This window comes from Dromaius novaehollandiae, chromosome 26 (genome assembly GCF_036370855.1).
Source record: "Dromaius novaehollandiae isolate bDroNov1 chromosome 26, bDroNov1.hap1, whole genome shotgun sequence".
Lineage (NCBI taxonomy): Eukaryota > Metazoa > Chordata > Aves > Casuariiformes > Dromaiidae > Dromaius > Dromaius novaehollandiae.
In genome coordinates this window covers 3,754,449-3,773,180 of record NC_088123.1, presented here as the reverse complement: position 1 = coordinate 3,773,180, position 18,732 = coordinate 3,754,449, and the positions used below count along the sequence as shown (strand labels likewise).

At 64.3% G+C, this 18,732-nt stretch overlaps 2 protein-coding genes and 1 long non-coding RNA gene across 3 annotated transcripts; all 3 read left to right on the top strand.

Moving 5' to 3' along the window:
• Positions 1–895: 895 nt before the first annotated feature.
• On the top strand, positions 896–4,309 carry ACTG2 (actin gamma 2, smooth muscle). Its single transcript, XM_064497811.1, has 9 exons — positions 896–991; positions 1,392–1,561; positions 1,645–1,773; positions 1,847–1,957; positions 2,932–3,016; positions 3,104–3,265; positions 3,346–3,537; positions 3,637–3,818; positions 4,045–4,309. Exons 2-9 carry the CDS (start codon positions 1,436–1,438, stop codon positions 4,186–4,188), a joined length of 1,131 nt encoding a protein of 376 aa, XP_064353881.1. The 5' UTR covers positions 896–991; positions 1,392–1,435; the 3' UTR covers positions 4,189–4,309.
• A 1,774-nt stretch (positions 4,310–6,083) lies between these two features.
• Positions 6,084–12,491, top strand: DGUOK (deoxyguanosine kinase). Its single transcript, XM_064497806.1, has 7 exons — positions 6,084–6,178; positions 7,335–7,447; positions 7,614–7,801; positions 9,402–9,549; positions 9,972–10,087; positions 10,345–10,444; positions 11,099–12,491. Exons 1-7 carry the CDS (start codon positions 6,130–6,132, stop codon positions 11,150–11,152), a joined length of 768 nt encoding a protein of 255 aa, XP_064353876.1. The 5' UTR covers positions 6,084–6,129; the 3' UTR covers positions 11,153–12,491.
• Positions 12,492–14,831: 2,340 nt separating this feature from the next.
• LOC135323687 (uncharacterized) lies at positions 14,832–17,013 on the top strand. The gene is made up of 2 exons (XR_010385168.1): positions 14,832–14,901; positions 16,038–17,013. It is a non-coding gene; the product is annotated as an uncharacterized LOC135323687 (long non-coding RNA).
• Positions 17,014–18,732: the final 1,719 nt, after the last annotated feature.

Genomic DNA, 18,732 nt, shown 5'->3' with positions numbered 1-18,732 from the left:
GGATGCCTGGCGTTCCCGGGGCGGGGGGGGGGGGTTTGGTCCAGCCCGGCACCGTCCCCTTTCCCGTGCCGCTCCCTCCATCCCACGCCTTGTCTTTTTTCCCCTGCTTTCCCTTTTTTTTTTCCTCCCCCCCCCAGCATGTCATATATGGCAACCTTTTGCCTCGGTGACCTCATGGCTGGCGGAGGGCCAGGGTGCCGGGCTGGGAGGGGTGCTCCCCCCGCCCCGGGCCGTATCCAGCCCCAGGGTTTCCCCAGAGGACGGGTGAGGACCGGAGACGTCCCGGGGGGTGATGGCACGCCAGGACGCCTGGGTCCCCGTGGCGGGGGGGGGGGCTATGGCCACGGCCTGTGCCTCAGTTTCCCCCTGGCAGCATTCCCATGCTCCGGGACCAGGCTTTTCCCGGTGGGAAGCGCCCCGCGGGGAGCTGAACCCCTGCACTGACCCCCCCAGATGCCCCAAAATGGGGGCAAAGGGAGCAGAAGGGGCTCGAGGATGCTGGCAGCCCCGGGGCTCCCGGCGTCCCCAGGATGCTGAGCACCGCGGCGGGGGCCTCGATCGCCCCGTCCTCCCCGGCGAGCTTCCTCGGGGCGCCGAGGGCCAAAGGCCATTCTTGGTAGCTTCTTCCCGGGCCCCGCGGGCTGCTCCGGCATCTTTTTTTCCGAGCGTAGCTTATAAGGACTTGTGTCTCGCTTGTTTATCGGAGCGCAGCATAAAAGGAGCCGTCCCCAAAGGGGATGCTGCCTCCCAAGCATCCCTGCATACATTTTTTCTTACAATAATTAACTGTGCTGGGTCCGACCACCAGTCCAAGGTCAATTTAATGAAATAAAGCACCTTATATGGCCATATGGCTAACGCACCATCACTTAGCCTATTTAGGGCCTTTGTTTAGAGAGGATCCGCCTCTGAGGTTGCAAAGTCTCCCTGGTATTTATACCAAGGGCGCAGCGGGACTCGGTCCCAGAGGAAAGGAGCTCTCGCCTCCGCGGTGAGTACCGAGACGCCTCGCCCGGGGGGGGGGGGGGAAGAAAGCACCCGTCGGGGCTCGGTGGCAGCCCCGGGGGGCTCGGGGTGCCCCCGGGGCTGTGACGTCCCGGGCTGGGGTTGCACGGTGCCTGGGGCGGCTTTTGGGGGGGGGAAATCACTGCGGGGCACTCGCGGGGGCCGCGGGAATGGGTGGCTGTGTTTTTTCCTTTTTGGCTTGCGGGGGCCCATCCCGCCCGGCGCCGAGCGTCAGGCAGGGATGGAGGCGATGCCCGGACGATGCCGGGCTGCAGCGGCGGCGGGGCGCGCGGAGCGGATGCACCGACCCCGTCGCTCCGGGAGGACCGGGCAGCGCCGGGCGCCGGTTTCACGGGCCTTTCCCCCCCCCCCCGCCCGCGCCGCAGCTTTCGCCCCGGTGCCCGGCTCGGCAGCCTCCAGCGGCCCCAGCATGTGCGAGGAGGAGACCACCGCCCTGGTGTGCGACAACGGCTCCGGGCTCTGCAAGGCCGGCTTCGCCGGCGACGATGCCCCCCGCGCCGTCTTCCCCTCCATCGTGGGCCGCCCCCGGCACCAGGTGGGTACCCGCCGCCGCGGCCCCCGCCCGCCGGCCCCCCCGGGCCTCCAAGGAGCCTAACGGAGCGTCTCCCCCGGCGGCAGGGCGTCATGGTGGGCATGGGGCAGAAGGACAGCTACGTGGGCGACGAGGCGCAGAGCAAGAGGGGCATCCTCACGCTCAAGTACCCCATCGAGCACGGCATCATCACCAACTGGGACGACATGGAGAAGGTGGGGGCGGCGCGGAGACCCCCCGGCCCGGCCCGGCCCCCCCGGCCCCGTCTGACGCCCTTTCTCGCCCTAGATCTGGCACCACTCCTTCTACAACGAGCTGCGCGTGGCGCCCGAGGAGCACCCGACCCTGCTCACCGAGGCGCCCCTCAACCCCAAGGCCAACCGCGAGAAGATGACCCAGGTGCAGGGGCGGGCGGGGGCCGCGCCGGGAGCCCGAGGGGTGGGCGAGCCGCGTGCGGTGGAGGGCAGAGCTCTCCGGGGGTCTCGCCGCCCCGTGCGTTGGGTGCAGCTTCTCTGGGCGACGCACCGACCCACTTCTGTGGGCAACACACCCACTCCAGATGTGTCTGGGCAATGCACTGACCCACATCTGTGGGCAATGTACCCACCCCAGATGGGGCAGGGCGATGCACTGACCCACATCTGTGGGCAATGTACCCACTCCAGATGTGTTTGGGCAATGCACTGACCCACATCTGTGGGCAATGCACCCACCCCAGATGTGGCAGGGTGATGCACTGACCCACATCTGTGGGCAATGTACCCACTCCAGATGTGGCAGGGTGATGCACTGACCCACATCTGTGGGCAATGTACCCACTCCAGATGTGTCTGGGCAATGCACTGACCCACATCTGTGGGCAATGCACCCACCCCAGATGTGTCTGGGCAATGCACTGACCCACATCTGTGGGCAATGCACCCACCCCAGATGTGCGTGGTGATGCACTGACCCCAGATGTTTCCGGGCAATGCACCCACCCCAGATGTGGCAGGGTGATGCACTGACCCACATTTGTGGGCAATGTACCCACTCCAGATGTGTCCGGGTGATGCACTGACCCCAGATGTTTCCGGGCAATGCACCCACCCCAGACGTGTCTGGGCGATGCACTGACCCACACCACATCTGCATGCAGTGCACCCACCCCAGATGTGTTCAAGTGATGCACTGACCCAGATCTGTGGGCGATGCACCCACCCCAGATGTGTCCGGGCGATGCACCGACCCACACCACATCTGCGGGCTATGCACCCACCCCAGATGTGTCCGGGCGATGCACCCACCCCAGATGTGTGCAGTGCACTGCCCCCCGCCTGGGCACAAGGCGGTGCCCCCCGCGTCCCCGCTGACCCCGCCGCCTTCCCCCGCAGATCATGTTCGAGACCTTCAACGTGCCGGCCATGTACGTGGCCATCCAGGCCGTGCTCTCCCTCTACGCCTCCGGCCGCACCACCGGTGAGTAGCCCTTCCCCGGGGGCCGCCGGCCCCGCCGCGCCGCGCCGCCCTGACCCCCCCTTGCCCCCCCCCCCCCCCCCGCCGCAGGCATCGTGCTGGACTCGGGCGACGGCGTCACGCACAACGTGCCCATCTACGAGGGCTACGCTCTGCCCCACGCCATCATGCGCCTCGACCTGGCCGGCCGCGACCTCACCGACTACCTCATGAAGATCCTCACCGAGAGGGGCTACTCCTTCGTCACCACCGGTACGGGCGGGGGGCGGCGGGGGGGTCCCGCCGCGCGGGGGGGGGCCGGTCCCGCCGCCCTCACCGGCCGTGTCCCGCAGCCGAGAGGGAGATCGTGCGCGACATCAAGGAGAAGCTCTGCTACGTGGCCCTCGACTTCGAGAACGAGATGGCCACGGCCGCCTCCTCCTCCTCGCTGGAGAAGAGCTACGAGCTGCCCGACGGGCAGGTCATCACCATCGGCAACGAGCGCTTCCGCTGCCCCGAGACCCTCTTCCAGCCCTCCTTCATCGGTGAGGCCCCGCCGCGGGCCCGGGGGGGTCCCCGGGGGGGTGGCGGGGTGCTGAGCGCCCGGCGTCCGCGTGTGTGTGTGTGTGTGTGTCCCCCCCCAGGCATGGAGTCGGCCGGCATCCACGAGACCACCTACAACTCCATCATGAAGTGCGACATCGACATCCGCAAGGACCTCTACGCCAACAACGTGCTCTCGGGCGGCACCACCATGTACCCCGGCATCGCCGACAGGATGCAGAAGGAGATCACGGCGCTGGCCCCCAGCACCATGAAGATCAAAGTACGGGGCCGGGGGGGGGGACGCACCGCCCAACCGGCGGCCGTTGGGTACCGCCCCCCCCCTCGGCGCCTCCTCGGCGGGGGCTCGGGGAGGTGGGATGGGGCTGGGGGGCTGCGCGGGGGCTGCTCCCAGCCGGAGAGGGGGGAAAAGGGGTTTTTTTTCTTTTTTTTTTTTTTTTTGGGGGGGGGGATGCGTGGCTGGATCCTGACCCCGTCGCTCCCGGCAGATCATCGCCCCCCCGGAGCGGAAATACTCCGTGTGGATCGGCGGCTCCATCCTGGCCTCGCTCTCCACCTTCCAGCAGATGTGGATCAGCAAACCCGAGTACGACGAGGCCGGGCCCTCCATCGTCCACCGGAAATGCTTCTAAGCCCCCCCCCTCGCCCCCGGCGCCGCGGCCCCCCCCTCGGTGCCGCGGCCCCCCCCGGCGCCCCCCCCGCCCTCGCGGCTCCCCAGCACCTCCAGCGAGCATTAAAACCTTTTCTCGAGGCTCTGCCCTGTTTCTCGGGCCTGTTTGGGGGTCTGGCGGGGGGGGGCGCACTGGGGGGGCCACGGCTGGTACCCTCGACCCCACGGTGATCCCCGACCCCGTCCGACAGTGTGTGATGGTGCCCGACCCCGCGCTGATGCCCTGGGGCACCCCATGATGATGCCTGGTCCCAGGCTGGTGTCCCCAACCCCGCAATGATGTCCCGGGGCACCCCAGGCTGGTGTCCCCAACCCCACGCTGATGTCCCGGGGCACCCCAGGCTGGTGTCCCCGACCCCATGATGATGCCCCAGGGCACCCCATGCTGGTGTCCCCGACCCCATGCTGATGTCCCGGGGCACCCCATGATGATGCCCGGTCCCATGCTGATGTCCCCAACCCCATGATGATGCCCCAGGACACCCCAGGCTGGTGTCCCCGACCCCATGCTGATGTCCCGGGGCACCCCATGATGATGCCTGGTCCCATGCCGATGTCCCCAACCCCATGCTGATGCCCCAGGGCACCCCATGTTGACGTCCCCATGTACCCCATACTGATGCCTGGTCCCATGCTGGTGTCCCCAACCCCATGCTGATGTCCCCAACCCCACGCTGATGTCCCGGGGCACCCCAGGCTGGTGTCCCCGACCCCATGCTGATGCCCTGGGGCACCCCATGATGATGCCTGGTCCCAGGCTGGTGTCCCCAACCCCGTGATGATGTCCCGGGGCACCCCAGGCTGGTGTCCCCGACCCCATGCTGATGTCCCGGGGCACCCCATGATGATGCCTGGTCCCATGCCGATGTCCCCAACCCCATGCTGATGCCCCAGGGCACCCCATGTTGACGTCCCCATGTACCCCATACTGATGCCTGGTCCCATGCTGGTGTCCCCAACCCCATGCTGATGTCCCCAACCCCACGCTGATGTCCCGGGGCACCCCAGGCTGGTGTCCCCGACCCCATGCTGATGCCCTGGGGCACCCCATACTGATGCCTGGTCCCATGCTGGTGTCCCCAACCCCACACTGATGTCCCAGGGCACCCCAGGCTGGTGTCCCCAACCCCATGCTGATGTCCCGGGGCACCCCATGCTGGTGTCCCCGACCCCATGCTGATGCCCCGGGGCACCCCAGCCCGATGCCTGGTCCCAGGCTGGTGTCCCCAAACCCATGCTGATACCCTGGGGCACCCTATGCTGATGCCCAGGGCACCCCAGGGCACCCCAGGCTGCTGTCCCCAACCCCAGGCTGATGTCCCCATGTACCCCATGCTGATGCCCAGGGCACCCCAGGGCACCTCAGGGCACCCCAGGCTGATGTCCCCAACCCCAGGCTGACGTCCCCATGCTGATGCCCCGGGGCACCCCAGGCTGATGTCCCCATGTACCCCATGCTGATGCCCCAGGGCACCCCAAGGCACCCCAGGGCACCCCAGGGCACCCCAGGCTGCTGTCCCCAACCCCAGGCTGACGTCCCCATGCCGATGCCCAGCCCCACACCGATATCCCTGGCCTCACGTGGACACCTGGGACACCCCACGCTGCTGCCCAGCCCCAGGCTGACACCCCGCGCCGGCCCCACGCTGACGCCGATGCCCCGCCCCCAAATTAGCATACATTAGCATATCACGAAGCGCGCGCGCGCGGGGCGGCTGGGGGGGCTCGGGGGCGGGGCATACGGGGGCGGGGCATCCGGGGGGGGGCGGGGCCGCGCTGCATAAATCTGCATCTCAATGAAGCGGCCCCTCCCGCTGACGCACGCGCAGAGGGAAGGGGGCGGGGCCGCGCGTGCGCGCTCGCCGGCCCCGCCCCCTCCCGCGGGCGAGGCGGAAGCGGCGGCATGAGGCGGTGCGGGGCGGCGCTGCGGCTCGCCATCGAGGGCAACATCGGTACCGGGGCCGGGGGGGCCCGGGGCGTGTGACGGGGGGGTCCTGGGGGCTAACGGCCGAGAGCGGGGGGGCGCCCGGGGTCTAACGGTCGGAGATGGGGGGGGCCCGGCGACTAACGGCCGGGGGGGCCGGGATGTAACGGTCGGAGGTGGGGGGGGCCCTAGGGTGTCCTGGGGGGCTTGAGCTGTGGCAGAGGGGTTTGGGGGGTGTAACGGGGGGGGTTGGGGTGGGATGGGGGGGTCTTCTGGGCGCAGCGCCGTGGAGCCTGGGGGGGAGCTGAGGGGAGAGGTCTGGGGGTAACGGGGGCTCTGGGGTGCGGGGGGGGGTCTGGGCTGAGGAGAGGGGTTTGGGGTGCGTTGGGGGTGTCCGGGATGTGTGCAGGGGGTCTGCTGGGGGGGTGGGGTGTAACTGGGGGTGCTGGGGGGCTCTGGGGTGTGGTGGGGGGTGTATAGGGGGTCTCGTGCAAGGGGAGGGGGTTGGGGTGTAATGGGGGCTTTTGGGGTGTGGGGGTGTAATGAGGGGGGGTCTGGTGCGAGGGGAGAGGGTTGGGGTGTAACAGGGGCTTTGGGGGGTGCCTGAGGTCTGGGGTGAGAAGGGGGTCAGGCTGCCTGGGGTGTAACGGGAGGGGGCTGAGGTGTGGGGGGGTTGGGGGACCAGCATGTGTGTGAACAGTGGCAGCCTTGGTGGGCTGATTGCAAGGGGTGGCCACAACGCTCTCCCCCCACTAACCTTAAGCTAATGCTGCCATCGCACTGGTGTGTCACAAAACATCCCAGGGTCTCTCTGTAACTGTAGGGTTTTTTTATGTTCAGCTAATAAAAAGCCCTGTGACCTATTAGTGTATTTTGGGGGAGAGGTGGGTTTTGTCCTGCTGGGATGCATTCCCTTCAGAGTAGAGCAGGCGTTTACAGGCGCTTATATTAAGTACCTATTTTAAAGTAAAATCTGCTCGCCATTTGTCCGGATAAACACGGTTCAGTTGGTTCTGGCAGGTTGGATGAATAAAAGTCTGATCAGGCACTTAAACCTGGTGCTTTGAAATGAAGAGGTTGCACTTTAGCAGCCAAGCGAAAGTCTGCAGTTACTCAGGAGATCTGCCCGGGCTTCTCCGAGCACATCACCAGGCTCTCACTCCCCTTCCCGTGTTTTCCTTGAGCTGTGGGGAAGTCTACGTTCGTGAAGCTCCTCGGAAGGACGTTCCCCGAGTGGCACTTGGTGACTGAACCCGTGGCGCAATGGCAAAAGGTTCAAGCTACGGGCGCGAAAGAGGTAAGGGCGCGAGCCAGCCGCGAGGGGCTGGGAACCGCTTGCAGTTACAGTTCGTCCTTTCCCATGCTGATATTAAAGCCTCGTGTGCTGCTGGGAACATCTGCCTCCTGCTCCTCCCTCTCCGGCGGGGTTTTGCCTTCAGGATGCCTCTGTCGTTCCTTCACAGGCTTCCTCTCCTCAGAGCTTTGGTAACCTGCTTCAGATGATCTACCAGGAGCCATCCCGGTGGTCCTACACCTTCCAGACGTACTCCTGCATGAGCCGCCTTAAGGCACAGCTGGAGCCGCTTGCGGAGAGGCTGCTGAAGAGCCCGGAGGCTGTGCAGGTTTTTGAGAGATCTGTGTACAGCGACAGGTAGGGTACCCCGAAACCCGGCTCCAAGCCCTTCGCAGCAGCGTCCGAGCCGTGGTACTCCCTGTGAGTGCGCAGAGAAATGCCACCGCATCTTGAGGTTGTGAAGGTCTTTAATTAAAACAGAGAAAAAGGAGAATTAAGTGCCCAATAAACATCATTTGTATGGCAGTAGATAGCAGCAAATGTAAAAGCAATGAAGTGACTAAGGCAAAAATGGGCATCTTAGAAACTAATCAGCCCCAAGATGTGCACGGCAAAGATAAGAGAATGACCCTGCAGCCTCCACTCGGCACAGAATTGGAAGCGATGCTTAATTAAAGCAACGCACGTGTTCCTCATGGTAGCTCCACCGATAACCGGTGCTCTGGGAACACTAGAGAAAGCAGCAGGAACACGCAGATCTTCAAAACTGTTTCTACACTTTGCCATTCGCTTCTGACCCATGTCAGACAAAGGCAGTGGCTGGATTCATCTTGCTCTTTTGGACCTGCTCGAAAATCCTTTGGGTGATGCCACACAGGCTACTTAATGGTTGTCCCGTTGAGCTTGGGAAAGGTTAACCGTACCAGACGGCTGTGTTTTCTCTGCTCTGGCATACATTTAGGACGGATCCAAGGACGTCGGTACAGTCGCCAGTGCAAGCTGGCACTTTGGAGGGAGCAGGTGGTTCTCCCTCAGAAAACAGCCGCGTTGCGGCTGCGTTGAGCAGTGCAGCTCCAAAGGGCGAAAGGTGCTTGAGCGAGCGGGCTGCGTAGGGAGGCTCGAGGGCCTGGTTCCTTGGTACGGTGGCTCTTATTTCCCTCCTTCTTGGAAAGGTGCCTCCTGTGCTGTGATAGTTGGGCTGTTTGACATGTGTTAGCGCTTGAACTGGTGACTCTCGAGCAACAGGACCCCAGGCACAGTTGCAGCATGGCCAGAGGCACGAGGACGAGCTCTGCCAGAGCACTCTGAACGTGCAAATGTCAGGCGAGAGGAGTGTGAGCAGGGTCTTTGGGTGGAGGCCGAACTCGTGAGGCGAGGAGGGAAGGGTGGAACTGTTACTCCTGGCTGTGATCGACTGTTCAAGTTTCTCCTGAGCTCAGGAAACTGGAATTGTAGCAGTGCTGGGTAAAAAACGCAGTGAGATTACTTAGGCACTTGGCTCCTTAAGGACTTCTTGCTATTGCAGACAAAGCAATGCTGGCGTGGCCTTTAGACCTCAGCAGTTTTGGGTGGGCTGCCTGCAGCAGGAGAGCTTCTTTCCTTCACTGTGGTCTCCTCTGCCAAGATATATCTTCAGAGCAAGCTCCTAAGGCCTGTCCGCTCCGTGTTTTGCTTGTGGCAGGCATCCAGACCCCTTCCAGGGGATGCCTGGCACGTATTCCCGAGGCCAGTTGGGACAGAAAAAGGAAAATAGGAGTGAAAATACCCTGGGCCATCGATTTGTCATGGGATGGCTCAGGGCTTGCAGTTCTCGACCGCTAGTTCGTACTTGGCTGTGTTGGTGGTGACCGCAAGCGGTGGCCGTCTGTCCTGCTCGGCGCAGCCTACGGCGGAGCGCGGCTCGGCGGGCTTCCTGGCTGGCGGGGTCACCTCGTCCCCGGCCTCTGTCCCTTCCTAGGTACGTCTTTGCGAAAACCCTCTTTGAGGCCGGCCACTTGAATCCGTTGGAGTGGACCATTTACCAGGACTGGCACACTTTCCTGCTGCGGGAGCTCGGGGACCGCGTCGCGCTGCACGGCTTCCTCTATCTCCAGGCAGCTCCGCAGGTGACAGAGGGCTGCCAAAGCCATTTGCTTTCTGTTTTAATTGGGGAGGACAGGACAGCTTCTGGCAGTGCTGAAACCTTCGTTAGGGTGAGTTGCTGCCCTGTAGGAGTAGGGAGCAAGGAGCCCGCAGCAGCACCTGCTCCTATTCCCATGGGAAAGTTGGTGGTTTTGCTGTAGATCCCAGAGCAGCTCCTCACCTTCCCCTAAAGCTTCGCCCAGATACCTGCCTTGCAGGTCCTGGGTTTCGGGAGGGAGAGCTCTGGGCCCCCGGGTGTCTCTGGGGTTGTTGGCTGCCTGATACTGAATTTCGGTGGCTGTTGTTGCCACAGGCGGTTTCTCCCCTCGGGCTGGTTTGCCCCCCTGGCTTGTAATGCACCCTCTTTTGCCCCGTTCAACTGGAGTCTTGTTGCTTCCCGCCGTAGAAATGCCTGGAGAGGCTGCACCGGAGGGCGAGGTCCGAGGAGAGGGGAATCCAGCTGGAGTATCTGCAGCAGCTTCACGCTCAGCACGAGAGCTGGCTGGTGGAGAAAACCACAGAGTGAGTGAGAGCAAGGACAGCTCGGGGTGCGCCGCAAAGCCTGGCTCCTTGAAACGTGTGAATAACACAGCTTTTGGAGGAGAGGGGGTTGGGCTAAAGACCTCCAGGGGTCCCTTCCCACATAAATTTTTCTCTAATAACGTACATGCTTTTGCAACACCACACTGTTCCTCTAGTCCACGGGGATGGCCATCCTTTTTACCTGCTGTTTGCTAACGGGCGCTGCCCTTTGGGTTCTTTCTCCCTGCCTTCTGCAGGGTCCACTTCGCAGACGTCAGGAGCGCTTCTGTCCTGGTGCTTGATGTCAATCGTGATTTCGAGCATGATGCAGCTGTGCAGGACGTTCTCATGACCAAGGTAGGCAGAGCAGACACGGCTTGCTCTTGAGCTTCCTGCTCTTAGCCGCGGGGAGTGTCATGACCTCTCTGCTGGAGCTAGCTTTAACTCTAGCCCAGAGGACTGACTCAAACCCAGCAGTTCAGTAAAGGCAGCAGCGGGAGGGCAGCCGCCAGCTGTCACGTGCTGTAGGATCCTTCTTGGTATCGCGGTCCTCTTAAGGTCCTGCAGCTGATACTGCGGCAGCTGGTGTTGCTGGAGGTGGATGGTAGGAAAGCAGTGGCTGGGGATTACAGGAGATCTTGTGTTGCTTCTCTCGGGGAATAGTTCTAACCTCTGAGCTTTGGCCAGATCCCAGCAGGGCTGTGACAACCTGCCCGTCCTAATTTCCTCTGAAACTGGTTGGTGGGAAACCTTTCTGAAGCCCTAACATAGCTGTGTGTTTGGGAGGAGCTGCCGGGCTGTCCCTGGTGGGTTGTATTTCCACAGTACATAAATGTGCCCCTTCGGAGTACTTCCGTGAAGGAAATAACGTGGCCCTTCTCTCTGAGCCTGTTAAACCTTTCTGCTCTGTGGAGAGCCCTCATTTGGGAGTTAACCGATTAACGACTGGCGCGTGCTGTCTCGACGTGATCCGAGCGTCGCACTTTGTGAAACGCCCTCTCCTCCTTGCAGGTGGAGGGGTTCGTCAAGAGGCTGCGAGCCGAAGCTTTGCCGTCGTGCCCGTAACCCTCCTTCAGGAGTTTAACTCTGAGACTTCTTGGACCCTGCAGTATCGCTTTCCATCGCAGCCTAAACCGAGCAGTTGGGCGGTTAGTGTTGAGCTCGGAAAGGGGTGCCGTCACCCGCTCCAGCGAGCGACACGTCCCCCGCTAGCTGCCAGCCTGGCCGCGCCGTGGGCGCAGGAGGGGATGGCGGTGCTGGAGGCTTTCGGGAGGTAGGTGAGGGGAGGCCGCAGCACTCTGATACTGAAGCGAAACATGTGTGGGCCTGGGAGAGAAGGGAGTTTTGGAGCAGGGTTGCTTGGAAGAGCTTCTGAAGCGTGCTGAGGCGCTGAGTTGGGTGGGTGCTGCTGAGTCTGGCACTGAAGACTTTGGATCCTGACACGAAGGACAGGGGACAGATCATCTGGGCTCTGCTTCCCAGCTGTCTCCTGCAGTCGTTTTAACCTCTTCCCTGCCTCGGGCAAAGCACAGACAACACAGGATTTTTTTAATCCCCCCCAAACCCCCCACCAAAAACAACAAAACTTGCCAAAGCTGCGGTTGTCTGATGCGCTTTCCGTACTTCGGGCCTGTGATGTGGCGTGCTCTCAGCGGGTCTGAGAGACTTCCAAGGAAGTCTGAAGGGCCGAAATCTGGGGTGCTCCCAAAGATGTAACGCGCGGCGTTTGCACGTCTTGCTCCCGCTTGCAAGTGTTTCCATGCCGTAACTCTCCCCGCGGAGAGGCAGCCCGTTGCCGTAGGGGCGTAGGCCTGCAGCTCTGGGGAGACCTCGGCCGCCGAGGTGGCGGCAGGACCTGCCCAAAGCCAGGCGGGAGGCGAAGGAGCCTCCTCCGAGCAGCGGAGGTGCCTCTGCAGGGGCGCGGGCGGCTGCTGCGCTTCGTGGGGAGCGCGCTCGCTGCCTGCCAGTCGAAGTAAGGGATGGGGGGGAGAATTCGGCTTCCCCAGGGCCGCGATTTCCCCCACTGCTGTGCTCGAGGGGAGCGTCCGAGCTGCCCACCCTACAGCCTGGATCCTCCTAACGGAGGGTGACCAAGCGTGCTGCTCGCCCAGCCCCGCAGGAATGACCGTGGGCCCAGAGACCTCTGCGTCCATTCCTGCAGCGCGGTACGTGCCGGGAGGCTCGCGTTTCCGTGCCGTGCCTCGGCCCCTGCGTTAGAGCTCCTTCCACATCTGTTTGCTGGGGATGTTGGAGGAGCAGATGCTTTGTAATGTGAATTTAATGCACTGGTTAAATTCCAAAGGAAAATTTTTGTGCTTTTATTTGGCTTGTGTTTAAGTTATGACAACCCTTTTTTTTCCCTCTTCTCCTCCCTTTAAATTAAAAACAAAGCAATATAAAACTGTTCTGCGTTTTGAACTGCGTCCATGTCCAGGGAGAGGCGCTGAGGGGGGTAACTTCACCCATTGTGCAGCGTTTGGAAGATGAGGCTGAAGCAGACGTCGTGGCCTGGGTGTTGGGACGCCGGGGTTCGATCCAGGGCGCTGCCGGAGACATGTTGGGGCCTGAGCTGAGCCAGGATGACTCCCAGCCCTCTTCCTTCCCTTGGGAAATGCAGTACGTGGGGGACTGGTTCAGCCTCGGGGCTGTCCCGTGCTCGCTCCCGTAGGCCGGCTCTGCCCGAGCAACACTGGCACCCTTGTGCTGGGGAACCACGTGAATTCAGGCTCCCTTCGGGGGTAGGTGGACGCTCGTCCTTTCCCAGAGGCCGTCACTAAGACAGGCTGCGAGTTGCTGCAATTCTGGAGCCGCAGCTGGGCTGCAAGCGCCGTGTTACTGCCTTCCCGCGCGGGAGAACGTGTCGGGTTTTATTTTTCTTTCTAGCAACACTTGGAAAGTTGCATTGTGCAAGAGGTGGGAGTCTTTAATCTCCTTAATCCTGTTATTGCAGGGCCTGGCGAGTTCTGTTCTAGCCCCAGTCACTTTTAGGGAGCCAGAGGGCTGGAGCATCGGCTCGAGCCAGGCGCTTCCACGGTGCAGCTCATGCATTAATAATAAAAGGCAGATGGCTGCCTGAGTGCTGCCGTGCGTGGAGCCGGAGCGGAGCGCCTCGAAGCCGAGCGCCCGGGATGCCCGGTCCGGCCGGAGCTGGGTTTTGGCAGTCCAGGCATCCGCACCCTCCGCTCCGGTGATGCCAGGCTGAAGGAGCTCCTAGGGGGTCAGCCCGGATTATGGGGTCCCTTCCTGGGGGGCAGGAGCAAGATGCGGGATCCCGACCTTCCTGGCCGAGGGTCACGGGTTACCGGCTGCGTTGGAAAAGGCCGGCTGGGCCTGCGAGCTGCCCGGCCCCGGCGCCCTGCTGCCGTGGGACCTCGGCTTGCGGCGTCTACTCCGAGGAGCGATGGTCTCCCGCGGAGCTGGTTGTGGCGGGAGGTGCCTGGCGCGGCGACGATCGCTTCCCGGGTGCTATTTACGCTCTGATAGAGGGAAAAAAAAAATCGCATGTGAAGAAAGCTGGCGAGGGCGAGACGGAGGAGTGAAGGTAATCTGATTTTCTGCACCATAAATCTCCGCGAGCTGTGTAAACTCGCCCGGGTGAGCCCTGCCGCGCTTCCCGGAGAGCCGAGGAAGACCAGCCGGCCCGATGGTCCCGTCGGCACCCGGCGGGCTCCATCCTCGCCTGCCGTCCTCGGTGCTTCCCGGCCTGGGACGGCCCCGCGGCGCCGGCCGGGCTCCCAGGAGACAGGTTTGTGGTGCTCCTGCCCGCCGCGCCGGGATGCTCCGCGGGGTCGGCGCATCCCGGGATCCCCGCGGCCTCGCCTGGGGGATGTCACCGGAGGCGGCGGATGAGCGGGGTCCCGGCGGGGTGCAGGAGGGGTTTCGGGGCGCCTGAGCCCGGGTGCCCGGTCCGAGGGGGGTGGATGCATGGGGGCAGCGGGGCTGGGGGCGGCCTGGGGGGGGGCAAAGGGGGTGCTCGGTGCTGGGCGCTGCCCGGCGGCGCCCGGGCCAAGGCCGGGGGGGGGCGGGAGGGGCGGGGCGGGGGGCGGCCGGCGCGGCCGGCAGGGGGCGCCGCAGGGCGCCGGGCGGGGCGGCCCGAGCACGTGGGAGCGGGGCTGGGGGGCAGGAAGTGAGGCCGAGGGGCAGGTTGGGGGGGCAGGAAGTGGGGCCGAGGGGCTGGGGGTAGGTTGTGGGGCCGGGAGCGGGGCCGGGGGGCTGGGGGCAGGTTATGGGGCAGGGAGCGGGGCTGGGGGGCAGGGAGTGAGGCAGGGAGTGGGGCTGGGAGACAGGCTATGGGGCAGGGAGCGAGGCGGAGGGGCTGGGGGACAGGGAGTGGGGCTGAGGGGCAGGGAGCAGGACTGTGGGGCAGGCTGTGGAGCAGGGAACGGGGCAGAGGGGCTGTGGGGCAGGCTGTGGGGCAGGGAGCAGCGCTGTGGGGCTGGGAGGCAGGCTGTGGGGCAGGAAGTGTGGCAGAGGGGCAGGTTATGGGGCAGGGAGCAGGGGGTTGTGGGGCAGAGGGGGGGCAGTGGGGCAGGTACAGGGCAGTGAGTGGGGGGGCAGCAGGGCAGGGGGGACAGTGGGGCAGGTTATGGGGCAGGGAGTGGAGGGGCTGTGGGGCAAGGAGTGGGAAAGAGGGGGTGGGCAGTGGGGCAGGGTCCAGGACAGGGTCTGGGGGGGCAGCAGGGCAGGTTGGGGGGCAGGGAGCAGCGGGGCAGGTTGGGGGGGCAGGTTGTGGGGCACCAGGGCAGGCTGTGGGGCAGGGAGCCGGGGGTCAGTCCCCGGCGCGGACCCTGAGCAGCCCCACGGCAGCAGCCCAGGTACAGCCACCCCGAGGGCCCTGCAGCAGCCGGGGGGCTCCCCGGGGGGCCGAGGGCTCCCAGTGTGTGTGTTGGGGGGGGCGGAAATTTGGGGGTTGGAAGGGGGGATTTTTCCAAAAGGTGGTAAAGAAACATCTCTGAGGCTGCTCCAGACCCCCCCGAGCAGCGTGGGCAGAGAAAGGGCTGCAGCGCTGCAAAAATTGGGGTTGAAGCTCTGCAAAAATTGGGGCTGAGGTGCAAAAATTGGGGTTGAAGCTCTGCAAAATTCTGAGGCTGACGTGCAAAATTTGGGGCTGAAGCTCTGCAATATTTGGGGCTAACGTGCAAAATTCGAGGCTCAAGTTCTGCAAATATCAGGGCTCAAGTTTACCAAAACCCTGTGCTGCAGAGGCCAAAGAGGGAGAAAAGGCTGTTTGCAAAGAGACCGAGGAGCAGCACGGGCCGGGGGGGCTTTGGGGGGCAGCAGGGTCCCGCTTTGCAAAGGCTCCTCGCCCGTCCTGGCCGATCCGTCAGGAAAGCGGCGGCGGATCGGCGCCGGGAGCGCAGGCGCTCGCCTCGGAGGTGCGAATGCCTGCGAGGGGCACGCCGCCGTTTCCTGGAGACGGCGGGTTTATTGCAGGGCTGCGCTGGCTTTAAACTCAAGTCCAGGCTGGAGAGCGAAAGCACCCCGAGCCCCGCGCGGCCCGGCTGCTCGCGCTTTCCCTTCCTTCGCTCAGGTGCGGCTTTGCCGGTGGCTCCGGCGGCTTTGCAATTCCTGCGGCTTTGCAACTCTGGTGGCTTTGCAATTCCTGCAGCTTTGCAGTTCCTGCGGCTTTGCAATTTCTGGAACTTTGCAACTCTGGTGGCTTTGCAATTCCTGCGACTTTGCACCTCTGGTGGCTTTGCAATTCCTGCAGCTTTGCAAATTCCTGTGGCTTTTGCAATTCCTGGAACTTTGCAACTCTGGTGGCTTTGCAACTCTGGTGGCTTTGCAATTCCTGCGGCTTTGCAGTTCCTGTAGTTTTGCACCTCTGGTGGCTTTGCAGTTCCTGCGACTTTGCACCTCCGGTGGCTTTGCAATTCCTGCAGCTTTGCAACTCCGGTGTTTTTGCAATTCCTGCAGCCTCATTTGCCTCTTGTCTCCATTTCTCCCGCAGGAGCTGCCTTCCCGGGAAGCAGAGGGGCGTTGGGGACACGCTGGTGGCGAGGCGGCCGCTGGGCCGGGCAGTGACGCCGGTAGGGACGACGCCGAGCCGCTCTGTGCCGCGGGCAGAGCTCGGCCGCCGGGGCGGTTTTTCCTTGCACTTTGGGAGCGTTTTGGGCCGGCTTCTCCGTGTCCGGGCCCAGCTGGGTGCCGGTTTTTGGGAACACGGGAATCAGTGAGATCTATTGCTGTGGCTGCATCCAGGTGTCTTTTTTTTTAATGCAAAACTTCCTTGTCGCTAGAAATTGCAACGCCTGGGCTGTAGGTCAAAGAGCTCCTCGGGTTTTGAGGGCGTTTGCATGGAAAACAGGCGCTTTCACTCCCTAAAAGCCGCTCCGATGGCTCGTTCCCACCTCCGGGATCGCAGGGGTCCTGCCGGCGCGGAAGCCGGGCTCGGCAGGGAGGCGCCTCTGGAAAGCATCTCCCGAGCGGCTGCAGAGCAAACAAGCCGCCGCGTTACATGTAGGACAAAGATTGCAGCGCTCCGGCACGGCACGGCGTTTCTGGTTTTACCGGCCGGGGTGGTTGTTCCCGGCCGACGTAAAATACAGCACGTATAACTCTTAAAGGTGCAGGGTGAGCCGCTTTTCCCATGGGATTTATTCCCGCGGGTCGGGGGGCTCGGCCCTCCCAGCCTCCCCGCGCACATTGCGGGTGGGCTGAGACCGGCTGCACTTCATACCGCGTGTGTCGGCCCGGCGGCCGGCCGTTCCCGTGGCGTGGGCTGAATTCCCGGCACAGGGTTTCCGAGCCATGGGAAAACTGTCCCGGCATGCCGGGAAGGGCGCGACGTGCCGCCTGCTCCCCACGGGCCGCCCTTCAGCCCCGGCGCCGGCCAAACCCCCGGGGCGCCCGGTCCCCGCGCCAGCAGCCCGCAGATTAGGGCTAATCTCGTTTAAAGCATTGCTAATAAAAAGTTGCTGAATTTATCAGCCGGCTCTCCGGCGGCCGGGTGAGGCGATTGGTTTTCCGGGTTTTTCCCGGTTTTCCGCAGCCGGTTGCGCTTCCCGGCGGGGTCCGCGGGACCCCCGCGCCGGGGGCATCCTCGCGCCGCCCCCCGGGAAGATGCCGTTGCCATGCCGACGGTGGGAATATTCCCAATCTGGGCTGTGATGTTAGTGCTGAAAAACGACTGTGTGGGGGGGAACGGGGGCCCGTTAATTAAATCCGCCCGGATTTTTGCAGCCGGGGGGGTCGGCGCAATGCGAGCGCCCGCCGGCTCCGCGTCTCGGCTCTCTGCCGTGAACTCTGGCCCGGCCTCGCAGGCTGCCGGGGGGAAGGACCGCGGGGACGGGGACGGGGACGGGGACCGGCCGGCGCAGGCTTTTCGGTCGGCCTCGGCTCGGGTGGGGGCTGTTTTTTGGGGGTGTCGCTAGCCCCCCCCGCCGGCACGCGGGCTTGCGGGGGCTTTGGGGTTGCCGCATCGCCCCGGGGCTGCTCCTGGGGGTCCCGGGGGTGATAACCCCCTGTGGGATGTGCCCCCCACCGTGGGAAATAACCCCCCCCGGGCAATAACCCCCTGTGGGAAATGCCCCCCCGTGGGAAATAATAACCCCCCCCCCGTGGGAAATAACTGCCCTGGGCAATAACCCACTGTGGGAAATGCCCCCCCGTGGGAAATAAGTCCCCTGGGCAATAGCCCCCCCGGAAATGCCCCCCACTATGGGAAATAACCCCCTGGGCAATGGCCCCCCATGGGAAATGCCCCCCGCTATGGGATATAATACTCCCCCATGGGAAAAAACTGCCCTGGGCAACAAGCCCCTATGGGAAATGCCCCCCACTATGGGAAATAACCCCCCCCCCCGGGGCAATAACGCCCCGTGGGAAATACCCCCCCCCCCACCGTGGGAAATAACTGCCCTGGGCAATAGCCCCCTAAGGAAATAATAACCCCCCCCCACCCCGGGCAATAACCCCACAGGCAATAACCCCCCGGGGCTGGGAAGACCCCCATCCTCCAGCCAAACCTCGGGGGGGGGCTTGAAAGCCCCCAAATACCTGGTGGGGGCCGATGCGGAGCCTGGTTGGAAGGGGGGGGGGCAGGCAGCAGGGATGGGGCTGTTTGGGGGGGGGGGGGTTTGCAGAGCCTGTTTTCTGGGGGGGGGTCACTGCTTGCATGCATGTCTGTTTGGGGGGGGGGGTCCAGCCCCCCCCCCCCGTGCCTCAGTTTCCCCCTGGCGATTGGCTCGCGGAGGCCCGGGGGGGGGCGAGGAGGGGGGGCCCCGCGCACGCACCCACGCACACACGCACGCACAGGCGCACGCAGCCGGCTGGCGGGGGGCAGCCGGGGGCCGGCGGCGGCGGCGGCGGCGGCGGCGGGGGGGGGGGCAGCGCCGGGGGGCAGCCGCCAGCGGCGGCCCGGCGGCATGCGGGGGGCGCGGGGCCGCCGGAGCCCCCCCAGCGCGCCGGGGCGGCGGTGACGGCAGCGTCGAGGCGAGCCGCACAAGATGGCTTCCTGGTAGCGCCGGCGCCGCGCGGGGGCTGCCCGGGGCCGGGGGCGGCCGGCGGCCGGCGGCGGCCAGCGGATGCCGGCCTGAAGGCGGGGGCCAGGTAAAAAAACCCCCCCCGGACCCCCCTTCCGCTTCCCCGCGCCCAAACGCGCCCGGCCGCCTCCGTCCATCCCCGGGGGGGGGGGTGAATCGGGG